General features: G+C 33.9%; 2 protein-coding genes across 2 annotated transcripts in view; one reads left to right on the plus strand and one right to left on the minus strand.

Annotated features, from left to right (window-relative positions):
* Window positions 1–22,256, plus strand: part of LOC105218892 (zinc finger HIT domain-containing protein 1) — a 56,973-nt gene that overhangs the window by 8,884 nt on the left and 25,833 nt on the right. The gene's annotated exons all lie outside the window — the stretch shown is intronic.
* LOC105218890 (probable peroxisomal acyl-coenzyme A oxidase 1) lies at window positions 11–3,392 on the minus strand. The gene is made up of 7 exons (XM_011194757.3): window positions 3,083–3,392; window positions 2,234–2,393; window positions 1,867–2,159; window positions 895–1,807; window positions 734–839; window positions 461–616; window positions 11–392 (listed from the first exon to the last, which is right to left on the minus strand). The coding sequence occupies exons 1-7, from the start codon at window positions 3,222–3,224 to the stop codon at window positions 132–134; spliced, it is 2,031 nt and encodes a 676-aa protein (XP_011193059.2). The 5' UTR covers window positions 3,225–3,392; the 3' UTR covers window positions 11–131.

The raw sequence follows: 22,256 nt of genomic DNA on the forward strand, positions 1-22,256 counted from the left end.
ATTTACTTCATGAGATATTTTCAATTACCAGTGATTTATTAATATATTATAAAAAATGTTTACATATATATACACAGAGACCGCTCTCAACCCAAACCAATAATAATATTCACAAACCTACAGCTTATAACTTATAAGTTAGATTTAAGAAATGGTTTTAGAATGGTATGGAATGACTTTGGCACTGGCTGTTGATTCAACGGACTCTGTTTAGCCAAAGCAAATAGACTCTCGTAGACGTTACCAGCATAGGAACCCAACGCAGAGCTCAAAGTGCGATCATGAAAGTCGAAGCCATCGACAATTGCCACGGCATCAGGACGCAATTTTTTCAAAACTGCTTCGAGACGCGTTTGAAGCGCACCCAATTCAGTTTCACTCAAGCTAATACACTAATTTGAGATCAGATCGTGTTAGTAAATGACAAAAAAAAAATCTAGATAATTTGCTCTTTACCCACCTGCAGTATAGCACTCAAATGATGTAGTGTTGTGTGGACCAAATAGAGTTCCAGAAGGTTCTCCAGCACTCGATTGAAGGCAGCAGAGCGTTCTGCAGCTGCAGGTCCCGTAACTTGGGCCAGGAATGTCGCGGCAATAAACGAACGTCCATGCAGCTGAAGAAAATGAATATAAAAATCAATTCATAAACTAGAAATCATTAGTCTCTTACTTATAAAATTTTCAATTTCTGGGAATGCACTTAGTTAAAACCTTTAATCCTACGTACATACCTCTGCTGCTTGTGTTAACTCCAGGCCTGTATTGTTGGCCGCCTCTCCTTCGGTTTGACCTTGTTTCAGACGTTGCGACAAACTCTCGAAAGCCAAACGTACTTTACTGCAAATAAAAAATATTATTTACTGCCCGAAGACCCTCACCGCTCTTAACTCACTTCGCAGAAGCATATTGTAATGCTCTTACAATATTCTCCCAATCACCAGTCCAATTGCCGAACCCTTTGCCCTGCGCAGGTCCTGCCAAATAACTAGCTGTCGGTGTGAGTGGCTTACCTTCGATAGCTGCGCGCCATGACTTCATAAGAAAGCGACCAACCTGTAAGAGCAGCACAGTGTTTTCACCCTCATAGGTGCAGGCAGCTGCGGCGGACGCAACAATCAAATGCAGATTGGCTGAGGTCAAGTAGCCATGACCGCCACAAGCTAAACGTAAACGTTCAGAACCAGCATTTGAGTCGGATGTGCAGAGCGCTTTCAAAGCGCACGACAAGGCGTGCAATTCTGGTAGACGTGTGTAGTCACCATGCTCAATATTCACATAGGTCTCATCGTATAAAGTCCACAGCGAGTTTGCTCCGAGTTGATATGCGACTACCGTTGCGATTTCGGGAAATAGTTTCATTTGTTGAGTTACATGATCGATAATTTGTGGTTCGCGCTCATTGGGATTGATGGGACTTTGACGGCGGACAGCTGAGTAGCGTGTTGCGATCGTGGCTGCCATAGCGAGTAGGGTTGCGTTATCTTGAGCCACCCTGCAGCGCATCATCACCATGGGGAAGTAGGTTAATACAGAAGAGGGACTCTTCACGAATGTACCATCTGGTTGGACCTTAGCATTTCGCATTAGCATATTCGTACGTGGTATGCGCACATTCTTCAAACCCAAGAAACCATTACTAACACCAAAGAAACCCATTTTATGTCCGATTTCACCAATATCAATGCCCGGCAGAGGCATATGCGATTCTTCATCGCGCAACTGCACGAAAAACATTTGCACGCCCTTCGGCTCGTCATCTATGTACAGCTGTGCCACCAACAAGCAATAATTACTGCAGTGACCCACTGAAAGAATGCGATTAATTTAAAAATATTAAAAAACAACTCTGAGCTTCTTGACCCACAGCCGCCAGGCCACCATTTATAAGCACTCAGCTTCGGTGAATTCAGCACGAACTCCCCGGTAGTACGATCGTAGTCGGCTCGAGTCTCTAGTCCACGCAAGAATGTGCCATGCCCCAATTCAGTTTGCGCATAAGTGCCACAAACTTCGAAATTCTCAACTCGTTTACCAAAACGTTCCCATTGCTCATCCGTACCTTGGGTTTTGATCGCGTCAACCATCATCACGAACTGTACACCAAATGGGTTTCCAGCAGGCGTGGAACCCCATAGCCAAGAAGAGCCATAGAGCTTGCTGAAATTGCGAATATGAGTGGACAATTGTGTTATTTCAATCGGTAGTCATAATTTAGAATTTGTTGGTCTTACGGCCATATATCAGTGCCGCCAGGGTTGATGCGTGCCTGTATTGCACGTAACTTTTTCGCCACCTCCAATGATTGCTTCACCGATATCTCGCTGATCTCCTCATGTGATTTATAGTGCAAAAGTGTATTGTGCTCCGTCATATCGTCGAAGATTTCATGTTCTAATTTAAAAAGAAAATGTGCACTGAGAAAAATTTCTTATCTCTAGTTTTTATATGATTCTTTTAGTAAAATTTTTCTTTAATTAAATATAGAAATTGCATTCTGGCTTGATGACGGCTGAGTTACAATTTGCTTTTCAAATAGTCTCATGATAAGAAATCAGCGCAGTCAGATTTGGAGATTTGGATCTCTATGAAATCACCATATCTTTATAATTCTGGGTATTGGTTTATATTTCTACTCCAACCTCGCTGAATTGCAAGTTAAAATCTTCTTAAAATTTCTTTTTTTGAAACCATTTTGCTTTAAACTTTTCTGAAAGTGATCTGCACCGAGTGCTTATCACGGAGAGCAGCGATTACCATATCATATCTTAGCGATCCATGGCGATCATTAAAACACCAACACATTGAGGCAAGATAAGAAACTCAACACCAAAATAACAATTTTTTAATCAGATTTAATGAACTTTGTATTCAAAAGCTGAGTACAGTTGTAGTCTTGACTTGTCTTTTACGTCATTTTTAAATGAGGCGCATCTTCACCCTTCACTACTGCATTTTTACAAGAAAATACATGCATGCATGCATAGGTAAAACTATAAAGTCACACAATCGAACACACTGGCTTGAAATGCTCAAAGTTCAACAACACAAAATTAGAAAACCAAAACTAAAACACTCATTACCCATCTCTCTTTTGAAGCGTAACCTCTCTGCCCCACCATGCCACCAACGCGCAAATTCATCAACACGAAAACTAGCTCCATGACGTTCCTTTGCCAGATCGGGATTAACAACATCCGATACCAAATACTTCTTGGTAGGCATTTTTCACAATTTTCAATAGTAAAAGTAATCGATTTGAAAGAAAACCACAATATTTATTTGTAAAGTATATGTGACACAATTATTTTGCAGATTTCTTCAACGTATTAAACTTCCGCTAAGCACGATCGCGCACCAACTGATCGTCATGCTCTTCAGTCAACCAACTCTTATGTACCAATGGTTCTGCCTATTGTTACTTGAGCAATAAAAGCTCTATTGAGGTACTAGATGTAGTGGTTAGAGCGTGACGTTGTTATAGGAAGAGAGCAATCAGCTGGTATTTATAAATATAAATTCGCATAAAAACAAACTCGCACGTAAACAAAACTGGAAAAAGCTCAATGATAAGCGAATGATACAACAAATATTGTGTATGACAATTTTGTATTAGTTTGTAGGCGATAAGATATTAATAGCAAATTTTATGATTATTTTGATAGCGAGATATTCATTTCAAACTGCTGTTATCAGCTTCATACTTTTTGTGAAATCTTTGCTCTTTGATAAGACAACTTTGTTTTAATGAAATAATAGGAGTTTAATATTGGGCTTCATTAAAAGCGAGTTCTTTGGAGATTACATAACTTAAATTTAGATTTTTTAAGTTCTGTAGAATATCATGGGTTGATTTTATAATGTCCCGCTCAAAATTCTAAGACGGTATATTTCGAACAAGCGAAAGTAAATATTTCCTCTTCTTTAATGAGAACGTGTAAGCTAGATGTTCTTATCAAAGGGACCAACTAACTGGTATTCTCACAGAACTGTAGATTTCGCCTGTGCGGTGTGCTGGTACCCGATGACCATACCGATATTTTGTAGTTAAGCGCTCTCTTGCTGACTGCCTTGGAGGTTCTCAACAACGATTTTTGTAGTCAAGTGTTCTCGCATCTTCGTAATCTTCGATTTGAATGGTTATAAAGATTATATACTGTTATCTGATTTGCGAGATTAATAACACATGTACACACGGGGATCTCGAAACAGTAATCTAATCTAATTTAATAAAAAAAAAGTACGCCAATCATTTTCACTATCAAGAGCAAATTAAAGTTAATTATAGCTAATAATACCGAGTGCAACGTGATTTTTTCTTTTTTCTGTTTTGGACAGCTTTCAAGACGTGACTTTTTTAACAGGTGTTTAGATAACATCATAAACTCATTATTTAATTATTTTCCTTGACAATATACATTCGCTTAAAAATCGTTCATAAATCACGGACTATACGGAATTTTTAAAATAAAATTGTGGATTTTATTTTGTTTCATTTTAGTTTTAATAAAATTCTTTTTTCAGTGTAAATTTTAATACGTACTGAAAAAACATCCCTTCATTTTCCTCTATTCATTTTCGGAAAAAAGCCGGCATTCGGTCTGTTTTGTCAACAGGTTCCACAAACAATGTTATGCTTCGTGAGAGTGGTTCTTAACTCTCTTTAATTTAACAGTAACTAACATGAACTGACTTCTTGAATTATCATACGAACAAAATTATAGTTCTATCTCTATCATTAGCGGTAATTATTGTATTATCGATATTTTTTATTTTACCGATTTTTCTTTGTATTTATTGATTTTAAAATGTGATAAATTTTTAATTTTTTTTTTTAATATTTAGTATACTCTAACAGACTTTTTTAACATAACTGTAAATAAGTTTTTATCAAAATTTCCATACATTAACTATCTCCCACATTAAACTATTTGGGAGAGGTAATCTAACAGTGCTCTCAACAGAAAACATCGAAAATGTTACTAACAGCAGATAATATTAAATGTTATTGACTTAGCAGCCACCCAACAGTAATGTAACCACCACCCTCCAATGTAATAGTTCAGTGATGACAACTGTTTGCAGCGACATGAAGAGTAACATAATAGATGTTAACCATCATTTAACAGTCAATATTAAAGCGGCTTCAATATTTAGTGTTGATTAACAGGAGCTGACTTGACATGCAAAATTCACAGCCAAAACTCATATCGGTTAACAGAAACTGTTATGCTTAACAGTGTACGTAAATAATATTAACAGTAATATGTTAAACAGGCTACAAAACTCTGCTGTTAGTGTTAAGGAGTTTTGAAATAATATTTCGATTTCATAAAAAAATGTTATTTTATTGATATGTTTATTGATCAACTAAAATTGCTTTTTTTCGTATTTTAGATAACCCAAATTTAGTTTATTTTATTTCATCAAAATACCACACTTCATCATTACTAAGTACTTTCAACAGCCCTTTCAATTCTGAAACATTTCAAATTAATCTGCTAAAAGTCTCTCATGACTCCTTGAAATGTTAAGTAGAAACTCTTGCCAACAGCACGAAGCTTTTGCCGCTCCAATGAACTAACATGTTACGCCCACCATCCACAAACGCATGCCACACACAATCCACCACCCACCAGCGTGGTTAATCTTTTTGTTTACACGCTAGTTATCATTTCACAACCTGCCTCCCTGCCAGCCTGCGCGGCTACCTACCCCAATGCCAGCCGTGGTGGATGTCGTTCAACAGCTGCTTGTTAGCTTTCAATTAAGTTCTCCACTGTGTGGATGTATGCACCACTTGGATATTATTGGTTCACCTACACGCTCAGCTGGTTGAATGAATTGTGACAGTTCAGTTGCTGTTCGATATTCATTCTGTGCGGTTGCACTGACCGGTAATTGCAATAACGGTACAGTATTTAAATGTTAAATACAAATACTCGTACGTGTGTATAAAAATTCGAAAATATAGCGTCGCGTTGTCTCGCAGTGTTGAAAGTGTAATAAAATGTCAAGTTAATCATTTTCAAGCCAATTAATTTATTTTGTATTACAACAATAAATGTGGCCGGTGATTAGCGGTTGTTTGATCGTATATAAATGAGTGTGTGTATGTGAAGGTCGTCCATTTGATTTGTTAACGAAATTTACGCGGGAAATATAAATGTTGTGCGTGTTTAGTATATTGTAATTTTTTACAAAAATACATATACACTTATATACTAAATGCATATATTAAGTAAGTGTGTGTTCTGTTTTGTTTTTTAATTAATAATTAATTCTAAAAAAAAGTGTTTTAAAAATCGCTAAAAAAGTACAGCCAAATTAGTTTACTTACTTTACATGCTCGAAATTAGTTCGAAATAAGCTACCGTTACTTGGCTTTGTTGCCATTAAAAAGTTGTGTCGAATTTAATTAAAAACTTTTAATTAAAGCTCCAATGGTAATTTGTACTGACTTGTGCAAATGTTTGTCTGTTGACAAAAAAAATACTAAAATACAAAAATATATATTAAAACAGTAGCAAAAAAAAATAAAGTGGATTGTCTAAATAAACTGCAGTAAATAATAAAAAATTTATAGAAATAAAATTATGAAAAAAACTGTGTTAATTATATGAGTGCATACTTCCATTAGCTTTCAATTAGGTAAATTGATAAATTACTTAAACGTATTGATTTTAATTGTCAATGACTTTTCTTATTTAATTTACATTTTTTACATTAAATTAATTTTATTTATTGCTACGTATGTATGTATGTAGGTAAATATATAGTTATGGCATGAAAAATAATCATTTTCTTATTCATAAAACGTTTAAAGATGGTTTATTTAAAATCTCCCATGAAACACAAGCGTATATTTTTTAGCATATCTACAAGTATAAGGTTGTAATTTAAATTATAAATTTTTTTTTAAATTTATTTACGCCGGCATGTAGAGATTATAAATCTTTGAAATAAAAATTTAGTTACGTTTGACCTAATTTTATTTGTCCCAGCTAGCTAAATACATCTTCAATGAAGTGTTTGTATTTATTAATAACAGAAGAATTAGAACATTTTGTTGGTTTTTTGGTACATTTTCGAACATCTACGGTGGTTTAGCTATGATTTCGGCATTAATATTCGTTTTAAGCTCCCTAATGGTCCAAGGATTGCTGGCGTATACTTTGTTTTTGATACAATTGCACATAAAGAAGTCAAGGCTACCATATCAAAGGGTCTCGGTGACCAGTAAAATAACTACCGATATAATCTCTACGTTAGGCATTCCTCAAATTTCTGTTTCAGAAGCTATATATGTATTAGAACCTTTCGTAAACGGACACTTACCGTGGAGCGATTTTTGTCCGCCCAAGAGATGTGTCCGTTAGGTTTCTCTGTAGTAGTTCATCGATTTCGTTCGACAGTTTCGAATATTAGAAAAAAATGTTTGTTCAAATGATAGTTAAGTCCATAATAGTAAGTTTTTGATATCGTGTTTCTTGGGTTCCAAATACATTTTAAGATACCCAAATTATCGTTCCAAAATGTTTCTCTTATTTCAAAAGATATCTTTCAATTATTTTTAGGTTAATATATATATATATATATTTGGCGTAGAAACCGCTTAAGCGATTATAGGCGAATCCACCAGAGCGCGCCATTCGTTCCTCCTTTTTGCTTTTTGGTGCCAACTGGAAACACCCAGTGAAGCCTGGAGTGTAGGTCGTCCTTTTCCGCGGCTTCCTCCAGCGGGTACTGCATCGAACACTTTCAGAGCTGGAGTGTTTTCATCCATTCGTACAACATGACCTAGCCAGCGTAGCCGCTGTCTTTCTATTCGCTGGACTATGTCTATGTCGTCGAATAACACATACAGCTCATCGTTCCATCGTCTGCGGTATTCGCCGTTGCCAATGTTCAATGTTCTCTCGAAAACCCCAAGAGTCGTCTCATCGGATGTTGTCATCGTCCACGCTTCGACGCCATACATCAGGACGGGAATAATGAGCGACTTGTAGAGTTTTTGTTCGTCGAGAGAGGACTTTTAGGTTAAGCGCCATTTCATTTTAAGCGTATCATGGTTGGAATTGAGGTTTTCAAAACTGATTTTATCTACTTATCAAAGATATTGTTGCTTCAGCCTATATTTTTTATTTTAAGTATCAATACTATTTTCATTATCAGGCAGCTCTTTATCTATTATTTCAAAGATTTTTTTTCGAACTATTTGAGTTGGCTTACACCTTCAGCTTCTGAAGTGTTACCTGTAAACTTTTTATACTAAGTAATACTTAAATACAGGAAATAACCTTCGATAAGCCGACAAATTTATTATGTGTGTCTTTGAGTGAATAATACTCGTATTTACATTTCTATATCTCGATCTCAAAAAAAATCCAAACCGGTTCACGAATGCTATAGAATCTATAATATAGATCAACAACTTCGCACGTAGTATTCATATATTTCAAAAATGTTCGGTAGTCATTTATATTAATCGTATTTAATTATTTTAATTTATACAATTTGGTATAGTTAAATTTGTTAATTGACTCATTTGAGGTTCTGTTTCCATTGGTTTGAGTAAAGTAAGGTTATGTTGAGTTAGGTTAGTTTGTTAGGTTGTTGAAAAGTGGATGTGTAGTAAAGAGTTGAACTAAAAGCAGTTCGTTAACAATAACAGTGTAATAATTTTTTATATAAAAACAAAGAAACGATAAATCTTGCTCTCATTATATGCAATTCTACACCCGGCAGTCCACAAACATTAAAGATAGCACAGCTGCTTAAAGACAGCAATAGAAGTCGCTTATGGGAACACAGCTCCCCTAAGTCGGTTTCCAAGCCATTCAATTATGCTTAATCCTTTGTATACATTGTATATATAAAACATCTGTTTACTCGCACCTTTTATATTTTGTTGAAAGTTTTAAAGCCTTGCTGGCAATTGAATAATATTTTTTTTTATTATATTTGTATATGTTTGTATGCTATTGAGTATGTGCCATTGACTTGTGGTGATTCGTAAACACAGTAATAATAAAACTATAAAATATTTCAACGAGTCCGGCACATCGACAAACCACACACACTCGGCCAATTAACGGTGCAAAAAGAGTGCAAAGCGAATTGGAGAGTAAATGTTTTGACTAGAATTATGAAGTGTTGATTTTATTACTGATTTATTGGTTGGAGAACGCAGCTGGAAGTGTTAAATAAAAAAATTAATAAGAACGAAAAAATTTAATATTATTTAATAAATATTTCATGTGTCCATAAAGTATGCGCAATTTATAAACAGAAATGAACTGTCAACGCAATGGACATAGAGCATCAACTCTTTATATATGTGTGTGTGTGTATGTTAGCGAGATTATGGTTTATAAAATATTTATTTAATTAAAAATTGTGCGATAATTTATTGTGGTTGTGAAATTAAGAAAGTGTAAAAGCAAGTTGGTATTTGAAATTAAAATTTTATTTCACAGACAAAAGCACTGAATTGAATACCAGTTGTACTATAAGGGGTGTATACTCTTAGATATATGTCCTTTGGGCTGGAAGCCTAAACCGCAATGTGTTTCTACACTGACTACACTGACCCTCCATATTGGCATCTATTAGAAAAATAGACCTTTAAGAGCTGTTCTACCCTATTGTCATCTAAGATCTACTTTTAAAAGCCTGAATCCACAAACAATTGTAAAGTTATATAGTTATATACGATAGCACCGACCACGTTTAAAATATTTGCACAGTTAAATAAATACAAGCAAATAAATATTATTCCAATTAAAGAAAGTCAATAATTATACTGTTAAAAAAAAATATTGTTTTATAACACATTTACTCGTATGAATGTTCAAATAAAAGTGGAAATATTTTTTTATCTCCATGTAATAAATATTAATATTAATTAAAATTTTACACCTCACGTCAACGAGGGTGGTTTGATAAATAAATTACGTTTAAAGACATTACTTTTACTAATTACTATCTTAAAAGGAAGGCACTAAAAGTACTTTGACAATAAAAAAGTCTTGTTAACACTAAAGTGATTCTTCTATATTGATTACAAGAGATTTATTGAACTCTGTTGATGTCTACAGACCCTATTGCCGTTGAATTTTCAGATAATCAGAAATCATTGCCAGCCGAGCCTAGACTCGTTAATATTCTCTCTCTCTCTCGAACGTACTCATCTTTTGTCATGTTCTGTTAGTTAAGAACTTCTAAGAGTGTTCACTAAAATACTATAAATTGGAAGATATGTAGATCGCAAACCTAAATGATTCAAAATAGTAAACTTCATATCATTAAGTTTAGAAATCCAGTCAAGCCTTAGAAATCTATTCAAGCCTTACGCACACTTCATTTCAGCTCATTTTGCTACATCAGTTGTCTTTGTTTCAACATTTATTAGCTCGCTATATTTGCGCTCTTCTAAAATTATTAAATTTAATTCAAAATACATATAATGAATTCAATAGAAGATAGTATGTGAAGTCTTCGTATGAGTGGTATAATCGAACGCTTTTCCATTTCATACTTGATTTAGAATAGTAATTTGTTCGAATCGCCACTCTCCCAGATATATTATATTGCTATGACAGCTAAGATATTGTAATTTACAGTTTTTGGGGTTGAAAAAGAGGCTTAGAAATCTGTGATCTGTGTTCTCATTCCACCCAGCTAAGTCTTCAGTAGAATTTTCGTAAATGGATACCAATAATAGTTTTAACATTGGCAATAGTTCCTCCCATACACCATTAATCTAAGAACTGTCACTAGTAGAACCAAAAGATTATCTTTTTCAATATTTATTACTACTGTTTGTGTGATTTCGGTCAACATCGTAAATTCGAAAATCGAAAAACATAATATCGTTATTAAATAATTGAAATCAACAAAACTAGCCGTATACGTATAAATATGATATTGATTGGACCAGTTCATAATCGGTAGACACCTTGTCCTTTTCGAGCTAGTTAATTTACAAATCAAATGTATTTTTCCGATAATGAATCGCTTCAGAGTCTATTCCACGAGTAATTTGTCTAATTTTTAGCATTTTTTGAGAGTTCTGAGAGTTTGTCGATATACTATTATAGTATCAGTAGCTTTCTCTAGTCTAACTAGAAACAAAAATCTCCAACCCAAACCGATTATAAGAAAATTTCTAAAATTTATTAATATAAATATTATTATTCATCGAATTTTTCTCACAACCCCATATATGAACTTATCTCCAATTGATCAAGCACACACACCGACGCACAAATATTTAATAGCTTTTAATCGAGCAAAGGAAGCACTGTTGACGCATTCAATTAACAGTATTTATGACTTAAAATCTGATTTAAACAAAATTTAAATTTAGCCCATTTAAATCGAGTGAACAATATTTATGTACACATTTGCATTTTATTATAAGGTATTCATACACAGTGTGTACTAAAAATATGCATACAAGCACTTGATTGTGTTTATAAGTTGGCGGTATTGTTGTTGGCACTTTGCACGCCCCGCTAAAGTCGTGGATTATCGGCTTGAATACAATACAGTTTATAATGGTAAACAGTGTTTTAAATTTAAATTGGCGCAGATGAAAACATGAAAAATCACTTAGATTAGCATACAAGTAGCGAACAAATACACACAATTGAGAAAAGGGATATATACATACATATGCATGCGTGATATAATATTCGATATAGGTAAATATATATATATATGTATATAATGTGTTTGTGTGAAATTTCTAATTTATTTCTAGTATTTCTTTTTAATTGGCAAAATTTAAATTTAGAACACTTTCTTAAATTGTTTATTTTTATTTTTGCCAAATATAATAAATGTTTAAGTTTAATTATAGACATGTGCTTGTTTACCAAGAATGTACCAGAGAATTTTCGCACATTTCTATGTATGTGTTGAGGAAGATATACTATGTGTTTTGATGGATTTCTGTCAATGATATGATTATCACACTTTGATTTTAGCTGGTTGTCAGTTGCTGTCAGCTAAAAAGGCGACGTAAACATATTCGATGGCATTGTGATTCAAACGGAGGAGATCAATATGTCAACTACGAAGTAAATATATTTCAAGACGGTTGAGGAATACATCCACTATTCCGTAGTTGGTTATTGCCTCACTATTAATTCTCCTTAAATAATTAAAATTAAGTAACATGGTTTCACTTTTAAAATGTTTTGGCTCTAATTTGTTTTCAGAAAAGCTTAACTACTCTGAAAATGATGAATTCACCCCATGTCATCTTTGAAATTCGAGTTCTAGTTTTCACTAAAACAACTTCGTTCGATAAAAATCAATGATATAGCATTACATAAAAATCTAAAGCCTAAGTAGAAGATACTTGAGATAAGCCAAATTTTTCTCAGGCTTCAACTTTGAAACCAATTTCAATCTCATCTTCAATACAGCGGCGATTACTTTAGTCAAAGAAGGTATCCAAATTATTTTATCAAATTTAAATCTAACACACAATTTCTGATTTAAGACAATGAAGACCATATTGAGATAACTGATATTATAATTATTATAGTACTGTATACTCCAGAATTCGATCAGATTGTAAATTTAAGATCAGAATCTGACTAAAATCTGTAGTTCCCTAAAATAGTCGGCTAAAAGCAAAGCGCATACCACAATTGGTAAAGATGCTTGATCAAGCTATAAAGGGAAAAGTCATGATAGATCGTACATTTAAACTCCGTTCGTGGGCAAAATAAGTTTGTATGTAAGTTAAGATATTGGACTTCTTTTTTGGCAGCGATCACTTCTATAGTCCATTATGTGCTTTACTCTTTCTTAGAGCATCATAAATGCCTGTTGAAAAGCCTTGTTTCTAAAAACACTTTGTGGAATCATCTCTGCTAAGAGATTTACAATTCTTAGAGGCTTATATTTTGTCTGGGTTGAATTCGGCTGTATATTATACACCACTCACGGTTCCCAACTCGCTTCCGAAGCTTAATATATCTCGAGATATAATTCAATTGCCATTTGGATCTAAAATATAGATAAATATGTGGACATGTAAAATACTGACCATATTTTAGAATTCTTCGAGAGCATTATTAGTTCATAAATAATCTTACTGACTTCCTAATTTTTTATATCCCGCTTTTGCATTCCTTTGACAATATAAAATTTGAATAAAAATAGCATTTAAATCCCTTCACCGAAATGCAACCATGTATGTACGTCGTGTATATTCATTACAATTGTTATTGCATATTTGCCATTTTAGCGCTGCGACATTCCAAATGGCACTAATAATAATAATATTAAATTAGATAAATAAACAACCGTTAAATGGACTGTATTGAATTAAGGATTTACTGCGCTGCCGAGCTGTCGTTAACAAAAGACGCTAAAGTACTCGGCCATAATCCATTAAAAGCCCGCCTAGCTATATGCGATTTGTCAACAAGTATGACATCCGCGGCGCGGGGTGCATGGAGAGTAAGGCGGGCGTGAGCGTTGTTTCGTCGATATGGAATACGTAAGTCCATATAACGGGAATTTAACTATGACTGAGTGTTGTTGTAATCGCATGTGTGACGGCTCATGTAAATGAATATTTCAGTTCAGTTGGAAATCCATATATTTTCACAACCCCACACACACATATACACACACTCTCAAGCTGGAAAACATTGCAGCTGTATAATTTATTTTACTCTCATCACTAGCTTGCAGTTGGTTGTAATTGAAAAGTTTGCGGGCATTATTTGCACGCTCTGGCTATTTACATATGTTAACTGTACTATGTATGTGTATGTATGTATGTGTGTGTGTAATGGTGATATATTTACTCCTATGGGTTATGGAAAATATTGCATTTACTGCGTGCTGCCGCTGATAACTCATTAATTTCCTGTGCGGAATGCATGTAAATCAATATCAATGAAAGCGAATTTCTGTTTTCCTTTTAATTCACACATTTAGATACCAAAGTGAATGAAGATTTGCAAAATTTAGAAAGGATTTTGCAAGTTTTGGTTTATTTTCTTTTTTCATGCATTTATTTTAGGAGCTAAATTTTTATTTTGGAATTTATGGACCGAAAACTGTTTAGTTAGCTTTTAAAAATATTTGTCTTGTTTATCGATGATTGAAAGCTGGTAAATACAAAAATGTTGATATTTTGGCTTTAAATATTTAATATCCATTGGCTACAGGGTGAAAATATATGTTTTCTGAATTGAACCAAAAAAATCAAATATTTATTTAACGTTTCGAATATAAAAATATAAATTGGAAAATTATTTATTTTTTATAAAACAACTTGCAAGCTTTAAAAAAGTTCTTTATTATATTTCTAACAACTTGATCACTCTTTTTAACAAATTTTTGAGGAATTTCAATATACGACAAAATGGACCGAAACATAAGTAAAACACACGTATGTACTTCTGGATTTTACTATTAATATTAATACTAATTTTTTTAATTAGCCTTTTTTCGAACCTCGAAGGCAAATATTTCGATATTGGAAGTTAACTTCGAAAATCGGTGAACTCACGAGTACAAATAAAAATGATTCAAAGACAACTCCAGCATTATTGTGCCAGATCTGTAGTATTAAAGCTGAAGATTTTATGGTCAGAGTACCTTCAAATCATATCATTAAAATGTTCGCCATTTTTGGCAGAAAAAGATCAGGAAGAGAGTCATTTATGGGTTTACATGTGTTTCGTGGATTCAAACAATCTTTTTTTTATTTTTAATTTCTACTACAAGTCAAGAATATTATCCTAAATTTTCAACTCAATCCGAATAATAGTTTCGGAGATACAGCCTTTGGAAGGTGTGCGCTGCAAGTCAGCTACTACTGTTACTCAAAACTTTAAACGCATTTTTCTCGGAACCGTGTTTTCAAAGCCCGTTTTACATATGTTCTCGAAAACTACTTAACCGATCTTTATGAAATTTTGCACAGGTGTTCGGTATACAATTTACTCGTGTTTGGACGAATTCAATTACAATGTATTAAAAAAAAAACTAAATGTCAAGCAAATTTAACCGAAATTTTTATATTTTGGGAAAATGTCTGCCAAAAATCCAATTTTTACTTTTTTTGTCTTTTCTTCGTTCAAGCACGAGTTTATGGTCTTAACTAAAACAACTATTTTTGATTTTTAATTTAAATGATTCTGTCAGGAGTAATGCTGATAACGCGGACCGCGAGGGGTCTTCGGAAAGGACGTCACAATGGGGGAGTTTTATTTTTTTTAATTTCAGAAATTAAGATTTAAATATATGTCTATAAGACAGAAAAAAGTTTGAATTAAATAAATAGTTTTTTACATAGCCTTGTAACACCTTAACTGTTATCGTGTATAGCTTCAATAAAATACGAGAACGAAAAGTTGTTGTTGTTGTTATAAAAGCAGAAAAAATCCTGAAATAGTATTGGAGATATGTCCCTCGAAATCAAAAATAAACACATCGGGTTTTTTTATGTAATAAATTTTTAATAAAAGCCGAAAAGTCGAATACGAAGGATAAAAACCAAGTTTCCTAAATGTGAGATCATTTTCTTAAAACAATATCTTCAATTCAGCATTCGAAATCATTGATGTCAATAAGACTGCATATACCGTTAAAAACTGTAACTGTTATGGTATCTATTACTTCTGATCTCCAATTGATGTCTAGAAGATTTTCAAAAAAATATTCGTTCTATTACCAAAATGAGTATCGGAAGTAAGATTTTACCAATTTCATAAACAACTCAGCACATTCTGAACGCCTCTATAATTAGTTGATATCTACTTATAATATCCCAAAATATAACAGATAACTATTTAAAGCGAACATGTACAGTTCTTTATGTCTTCATAAACACATACATTTTTTTAATGTGAAACACTAATTACCAATTTAATTGCATTTGCACTAGCCACATTAAATTTATAATTCTGGGCACACGCACACGCTACTTCCACCACTTTGCTTCCTCTATTTAAATATGAAGATAGAAATGTGCGATTGCAAATGCATCCGCTAGCTGTCGTGCTATCGGCACGTCTACTCTTTCCGTTGTTGTAGGACCATTCATTTTATTAGCGTAATTGAAATTTAATAGTTTTAACTACTTTTGCGTTAGCGTTTATTGCTGCCGGTTCATTGAGAGATCACTTCGTACATGCATTCATTCATTCTTTCACTACACTTTGTCGTGCGACACCACACCCCTCACACTCAACCGCCACTCATTAGTGTGTACCTGGTACCTCAAACAGGTGTTCCCAACACTTCAACGACTGACACAGACATACAGACATACTTGTAAATATCTGTAGATAGCAAAATATCTCCCCCCCTGTGGCTAGGTGTTTCCGCTTGATTGCTTCTGTTCGTTGATTGACTTCTTCAACTACCACTCCATGCCCCTATCACTGAGTGCATTGAAATGCTTTTATAATGAATATATAAAGTCGTCATTAATGATGCTGCAAAAATCATTTAAAATGCATTAATTTTAAATTGAATCATTCTTTCATTTGTAAGTGGCGGGAATTTGTAATTGAAATAGTAAGACAATCGCTTGAGATGCTGGCAAGGTGTCCTCAGAGCGAACTACCTGTTCTATTTAACATACATACATACAAAAGTCTAAGTAATTGTACTATTTCAGTAGATAGTTGAACTGTTGACTCTTCTGTGAAGTAGTAATTAAAGATCTGGCATAGCTTTGCCATGAGTTACAACTCCCACTAAGGCAGAATGCTTGAGGATTAAGGTAGAACAACATATGAAAAGTGTGAAAAGTAATGAGAGCTCGAGTGGTAATATTTTTTTTTATTTTATTAAAGCTTACATAATAAACAAATTATTAAATAAACTAAAGTACGCAGCGCTAGCATCATAGGCTTTCGGCTGAAGAGTGGTAATATACCCAGAAATATTATCTTTTAAAACTCTCGCTGGATTGATTGAAAAAATCGGACTGTCGAGAAAGTATTGTTCTAAAACAGACTTTACTATCCTCTCGATACAATCGACGAAGCAGTGCTCTAACTTCTTTAGACCCTCTCGAAAATACTTGCTTAATTTTCTGGAAGTCCACTGGGTAGTAGAGGAAAATTCCCTCTTTCGACTCGAATTACCACCCGGCGAGTGGATATTGTTTATTTGGAAATAATAACAAGTGTGTGGTTTTTAACATATTTCGACTGATTTGTTTGTTTCTTTGATAAATAGGTTTTTTTTTCGACGTAAAATAGTCTTAATATAGTAGTCTTATATATAGCAGAAGTAGTGACCGTTTTGATCTCCTCTAGGATTGTCAATTATATCCTGTGGATCTCACAAAACGGTGACCATGACCTTTCTAGCCAATAGACCAGTCTTCGTCTTCTTCAGAGTAGGCTCGCCGGAGATTAGAGATCAGAGATAGAGAGATCAGTTGCTTAAGGGGTTCCATGGGTTTTGTCGGGTAAAAAAAGGCCTATTTTCAATATTTTTTTTCTATGTAAAAAAATAATTTATTTAATTCGAAGTTTTTTCTGTCCTATAGATACATTTTTAAAATTAAAAAATAAAAACTCCTCCATTGTGACGTCATTTCCGGTGACCCCTCGGGAAAAAGTTGCGTCCGCGTTGTCAGCGTAACTCCTGACAGAATCATCTAAAATGAAAAAACAAAAATAAATGTTTTAGTTAAGACCATTCAACTCGTGCTTGAACGAAGGAAAGACAAAAAAAAGTAAAAATTGGAATTTTGTCGGAAATTTTTCCAACAAAAATAAAATTTCGGTAAATTTGTCTGGACATATGTTTTTTTTAATAGTTGTAATTGATAAAAAATCCTTCGTCCAAACACGAATAACTTGTATCTCGAACACCTGTTCAAAATTTCATCGAGATCGGTTGAGTAGTTTTCGAGAAAATTTGACAACAGACAACACGGTTCCGAGAAAAAAGCGTTTAAAGTTTTGAGTAACAATAATACCAGACTCAGAGCGCACCCTTCCAAAGGCTGTAACTGTCGCATTGAAAATTTAGGATATTATTCTTGAGATGTTGTAGAAACCCATTAAGGAATCGGCAATGGAAATTTTATCAGATCTTATGTATGGTCTTAGAGCTTAGTCCAATAATCCTATATTTTATAAAAGTCAATAGATAAGACTATTTTATTGAAATATCGCTTTATCGAATATGAACTAGCTCAGTAAATACACCAGAACCTTAATATAATATATTTTATATTCTATGCACTCAGCTAAGATGTCTACAGTCTTATGCAACTTCGTATAACAATCAAAAAATATATTCCATACACTTATTTCCACATTTTGAGACTCATTGCTGAGATGTTTAGGCATATTTTCGCGCTCTCCTCCACTTCCTACCTTTTTCATGAAATTTTCACCTATACAAAATATATATTGCCTAACAAGTGAAATCCTCCATTACTCTCTATGATTTCTGCACAATTTAATTTGAAACTCAATTGAATTTACACCTACAAAGTAAAGTGAAAAGCAATAACAACAAATGCGCTTTGATTTTATTAAATTCATTTAACACATTCTTCACAGTAAATAGCACGAGAAAAGTGGCTTTAAGATGAAAGAAGAGGCAGAAACATTTCTAGAAGTAGGCATGTGGCATGTATATGCGTATTCATATCGATATGTGTGTCGCCACAGGTAACATGAAAAGCCGGAGATTTGCACTTCAGTTGAACTTCAACTGCCGGAAATAAAGTTTCCCGTTAACTTTTCATTAATATTTTTTGATCCAATGAAACCTTACATACATTGTTGTTATTGTTGTTATTGTGGTTTTCTGAACTTTCATTACCGTAGAGTAAATGAAGTACACGCAAGTTCAGTGCCAGCATTGTACTCATTACACTTTTGCTATTGTTCTTACTAGCTTTTCATGTTGCCACTGGCGCTACAGTCGTACACTCGTGCGCTTTGCTAAGCTACCTTCTAAGCTGCATGCTGTTGCTACCCCGCTTCTTTCACTTCTCCCGCTTGGCTGCTTGAGGTTTTGTTCTGCCCGCAGGATAATGCTCTATACAACTTCACTCAAGCGTCCTTATTTATCTCCGTCGCAGTGCCGTATTCAATAGAGGCGCACAATATTTTCCACTTTTTAGAGTGCGGAGGCAGCAAGGTGCTTGCCTCGCGAGTTTCTGCTCGAGTGTTTGTGTTGTTGCAACGAGTATTGTCAGCATTTGTATGCGCATATTTTATTCAACTTCATCTCTTTTATTTATTTTCTTTACATATTCACCTCAGTTGAATGTGTAATGTATGCATTTGATTTGATTTGTTTCATCTTTTTGTGATTTTTGTCTTTATTATTTCTGCTTTGTTTTGTTTAATTTCTACTCTGCTGGGCATTAATAAATGATTTTAATGTTGGTAATTTTCGTGAATATTTCATTTATGATGGCAGTTTCTTTATAGCTACAGGTGAATCTTGTATAATATGCATACACACATACATGCATACTGAGCTTAAAGCGAAGAGGGAGAGATAGAGATTTCATGAGATAAATTAGTATTAGCTGAAGGCTAATACTTGTTACTTGCGCAAAGACTGTCTATGAGTTATATATCAGCATTGTAGACTAATATGTGACTCGGAGTTAGGCTGTTGCCATTAACTTATATATTTAATCTTAATGTCACATCCCTTATGCGGCAACAAATTTCTTTTGATGAGCTGCCGTCGTCCATTTTGTTGTCATTTAATAAAGTGGCAGTCGTCGGTGCTACAAATTACTTAAATATCTCTGCTAGCTCTACAAAATAATTTGAAAGTATTTTTGCCCACTTTACTATACGTTTTATGTTAAGCATGTGCCAATTTTGGCCTACAACTGTTAATTGTCGCTGTTGATTTTGATGTTACTTATACGTCATGGTGTCTCATTAAAGCATTTCAATTGATTCAAAGCCGTTTGTTTACAATGAAATTTACAGATTGTATATGGATTGCATTCAGTCGACGTGATATGCATTTAATTTAAATAATATTAAAGCGCAGGAACTTCCAAAAAATATAGTTAATTAATTATTTCCAAATCCAATTTATGAATGTGACACGAAAATAGAATCGTTTGGCAACATTGTTGGACACATTAAATTAGGGTGGATTATAATTGTCATTTCAAATATTATTCAAATGAAGAAAGATCAGAAAAAAGGAAAGGAAGACTCGAAAATTATGATAAAAAAATTTTTGAAATAGTTGTTGGCTAATTTTTTCCTCATAAATGATATCATTACTGGTTAAAATGTGTAGAAATTAAAAAAAAAATCTGTTTAATATTTTGCCATAAAACTAATTTTAATCTAATATGAGTATTTGGAGACAAAAACTCCTCTCTTATACTTTTCTAATATAGCTAAGCTATTAGCTAAGCCCAACTGATTGAGTGTAATTAATTGAACGCGGTGAAAAATATAATTCACAATAATTTCCCAGCCAATATGTTCATGTAGTTCAGAGGAATGCTATTTTTTTATCGAAATATTTGTAAAACTAACTAAATAAATCAGATATTGATTGAGAGGTACTAACAGATAACGTATTATCGCCTTTACTTTATATCCAGAAGATCTACAGAACAAGTATTAACAGAATTATACATCAGAACCCTGACAGTTAAGAAGCGATTTTAACGACATTGAAGCAACTTCATCAAAGTTGTGAAGTAATTTCATCAAAGGAAATCAATATGTCACATATATGCCTCTACTATATATATATAATTATATTGTACAAAACTAATCCAATCGATAAAAAGCTCACTATCTCTACCTTGCTGTAATTAATGCTGTGGTGTCACATAAGAAGTCCTTGTCATGTTTACATCACTCCAATTACACCTAATTATACCTGCATTAAAAATATAATAGACCCCTTTCAGGGAACATATTGCGTAACTCATTAAGCATTTCCCTTCGATTTACCATACAAACATATATCATTTTTATATATGTACGTAGTTATGTAGTAAATGCCACTTGTATAACTGTTATACAACAAACACGCCGGTTGCGAAATCTTCCTGCCGTCATAGGCACTTAAACACAAAGGTATACGGTATTTCTATTTCTATATTCACTCACACTTTTGACATTTTGATGCACATTGACATATGATGCCTGCTCATTGTGCCGCTTTTACCACCTTTGCGTTCGTCCTTTGAAGGTACATATATGAGCATTGTTTGCATTGAATACTGTCGATTTGATTTTTGTGCTCTTTACTGTCTCTGCATCGCAATTGATTGTCAAAAGTGAATGGTCCAACACAACATTTTCATTATCGTTATGACTTTGTGCTATGCTGACTTTCGGTCGACCGTTATAAAGCAATAAGTAAATCGTTCAAAATACTGATTGGAGCGTCAGCTGTAACCTATATTTGTTCACAGGCATGTCATATAATATACATACATATATGTATTACAGGCTAGTAGCTACTTAAGTATAAACAAATATAGTATGTGTATGTGAGTATATATGTACTCTTAGTACCCACATCTGTCTAATAAACTTGTTCGATTTACGACAGTTGTCATTGTCATTGGGACGCATCAATGAACAAATAAAATACAATAAACATTACATGTTGTTGTTGCTTTGGAAAATTCACTTGTTATCATGCTGTTGTTGTTATTGTTGGGTACTGTGGCTATTTGTGATTCAATGAGCGCATTTATGTAAACTTGACAACTTATCACAGCGGACGCCGCTAAAGCTAGCGACCCTACTCTCGCCTGTCTGTTACATGTGTCATCTAGCCGATGAAGTGTTTGTACTAATATAATATTATACATATAGTATATAATATATTAGGTTGTCAAATATCTCCTTTCCGCTTTTTTGCTCTTTATTCAGTGCTTTATAAAAAGTGTTACAGTGATCGGATTTAATTCAAATATGCGCAGTTTCGTTCGATAATCTGTTTCCATCTAGACGGCAACTTCATAATAACGCCCTCATAGAAGCCCCCTCCTTATTTGCGCAGAACTCGGCCACCGACTTTTAACAAGCCTCTTTCGAGTTCAACTTTACACCACCAAGGGCGTTCACCATGGACAGGAACAGGTGGTTATCACTTGGCGCTACGTCCGGGCAATATGGTGGATGCGATAAAACCTCCCATCCGAGCTCCCGTAGCTTCTGACGAAGTGTGTGGTCTGCCGTTGTCATGATGGAACACTACACCCTTCCTGTTGTCCAATTCTGGACGCAT

This window comes from Zeugodacus cucurbitae, chromosome 6 (assembly GCF_028554725.1).
Source record: "Zeugodacus cucurbitae isolate PBARC_wt_2022May chromosome 6, idZeuCucr1.2, whole genome shotgun sequence".
NCBI lineage: Eukaryota > Metazoa > Arthropoda > Insecta > Diptera > Tephritidae > Zeugodacus > Zeugodacus cucurbitae.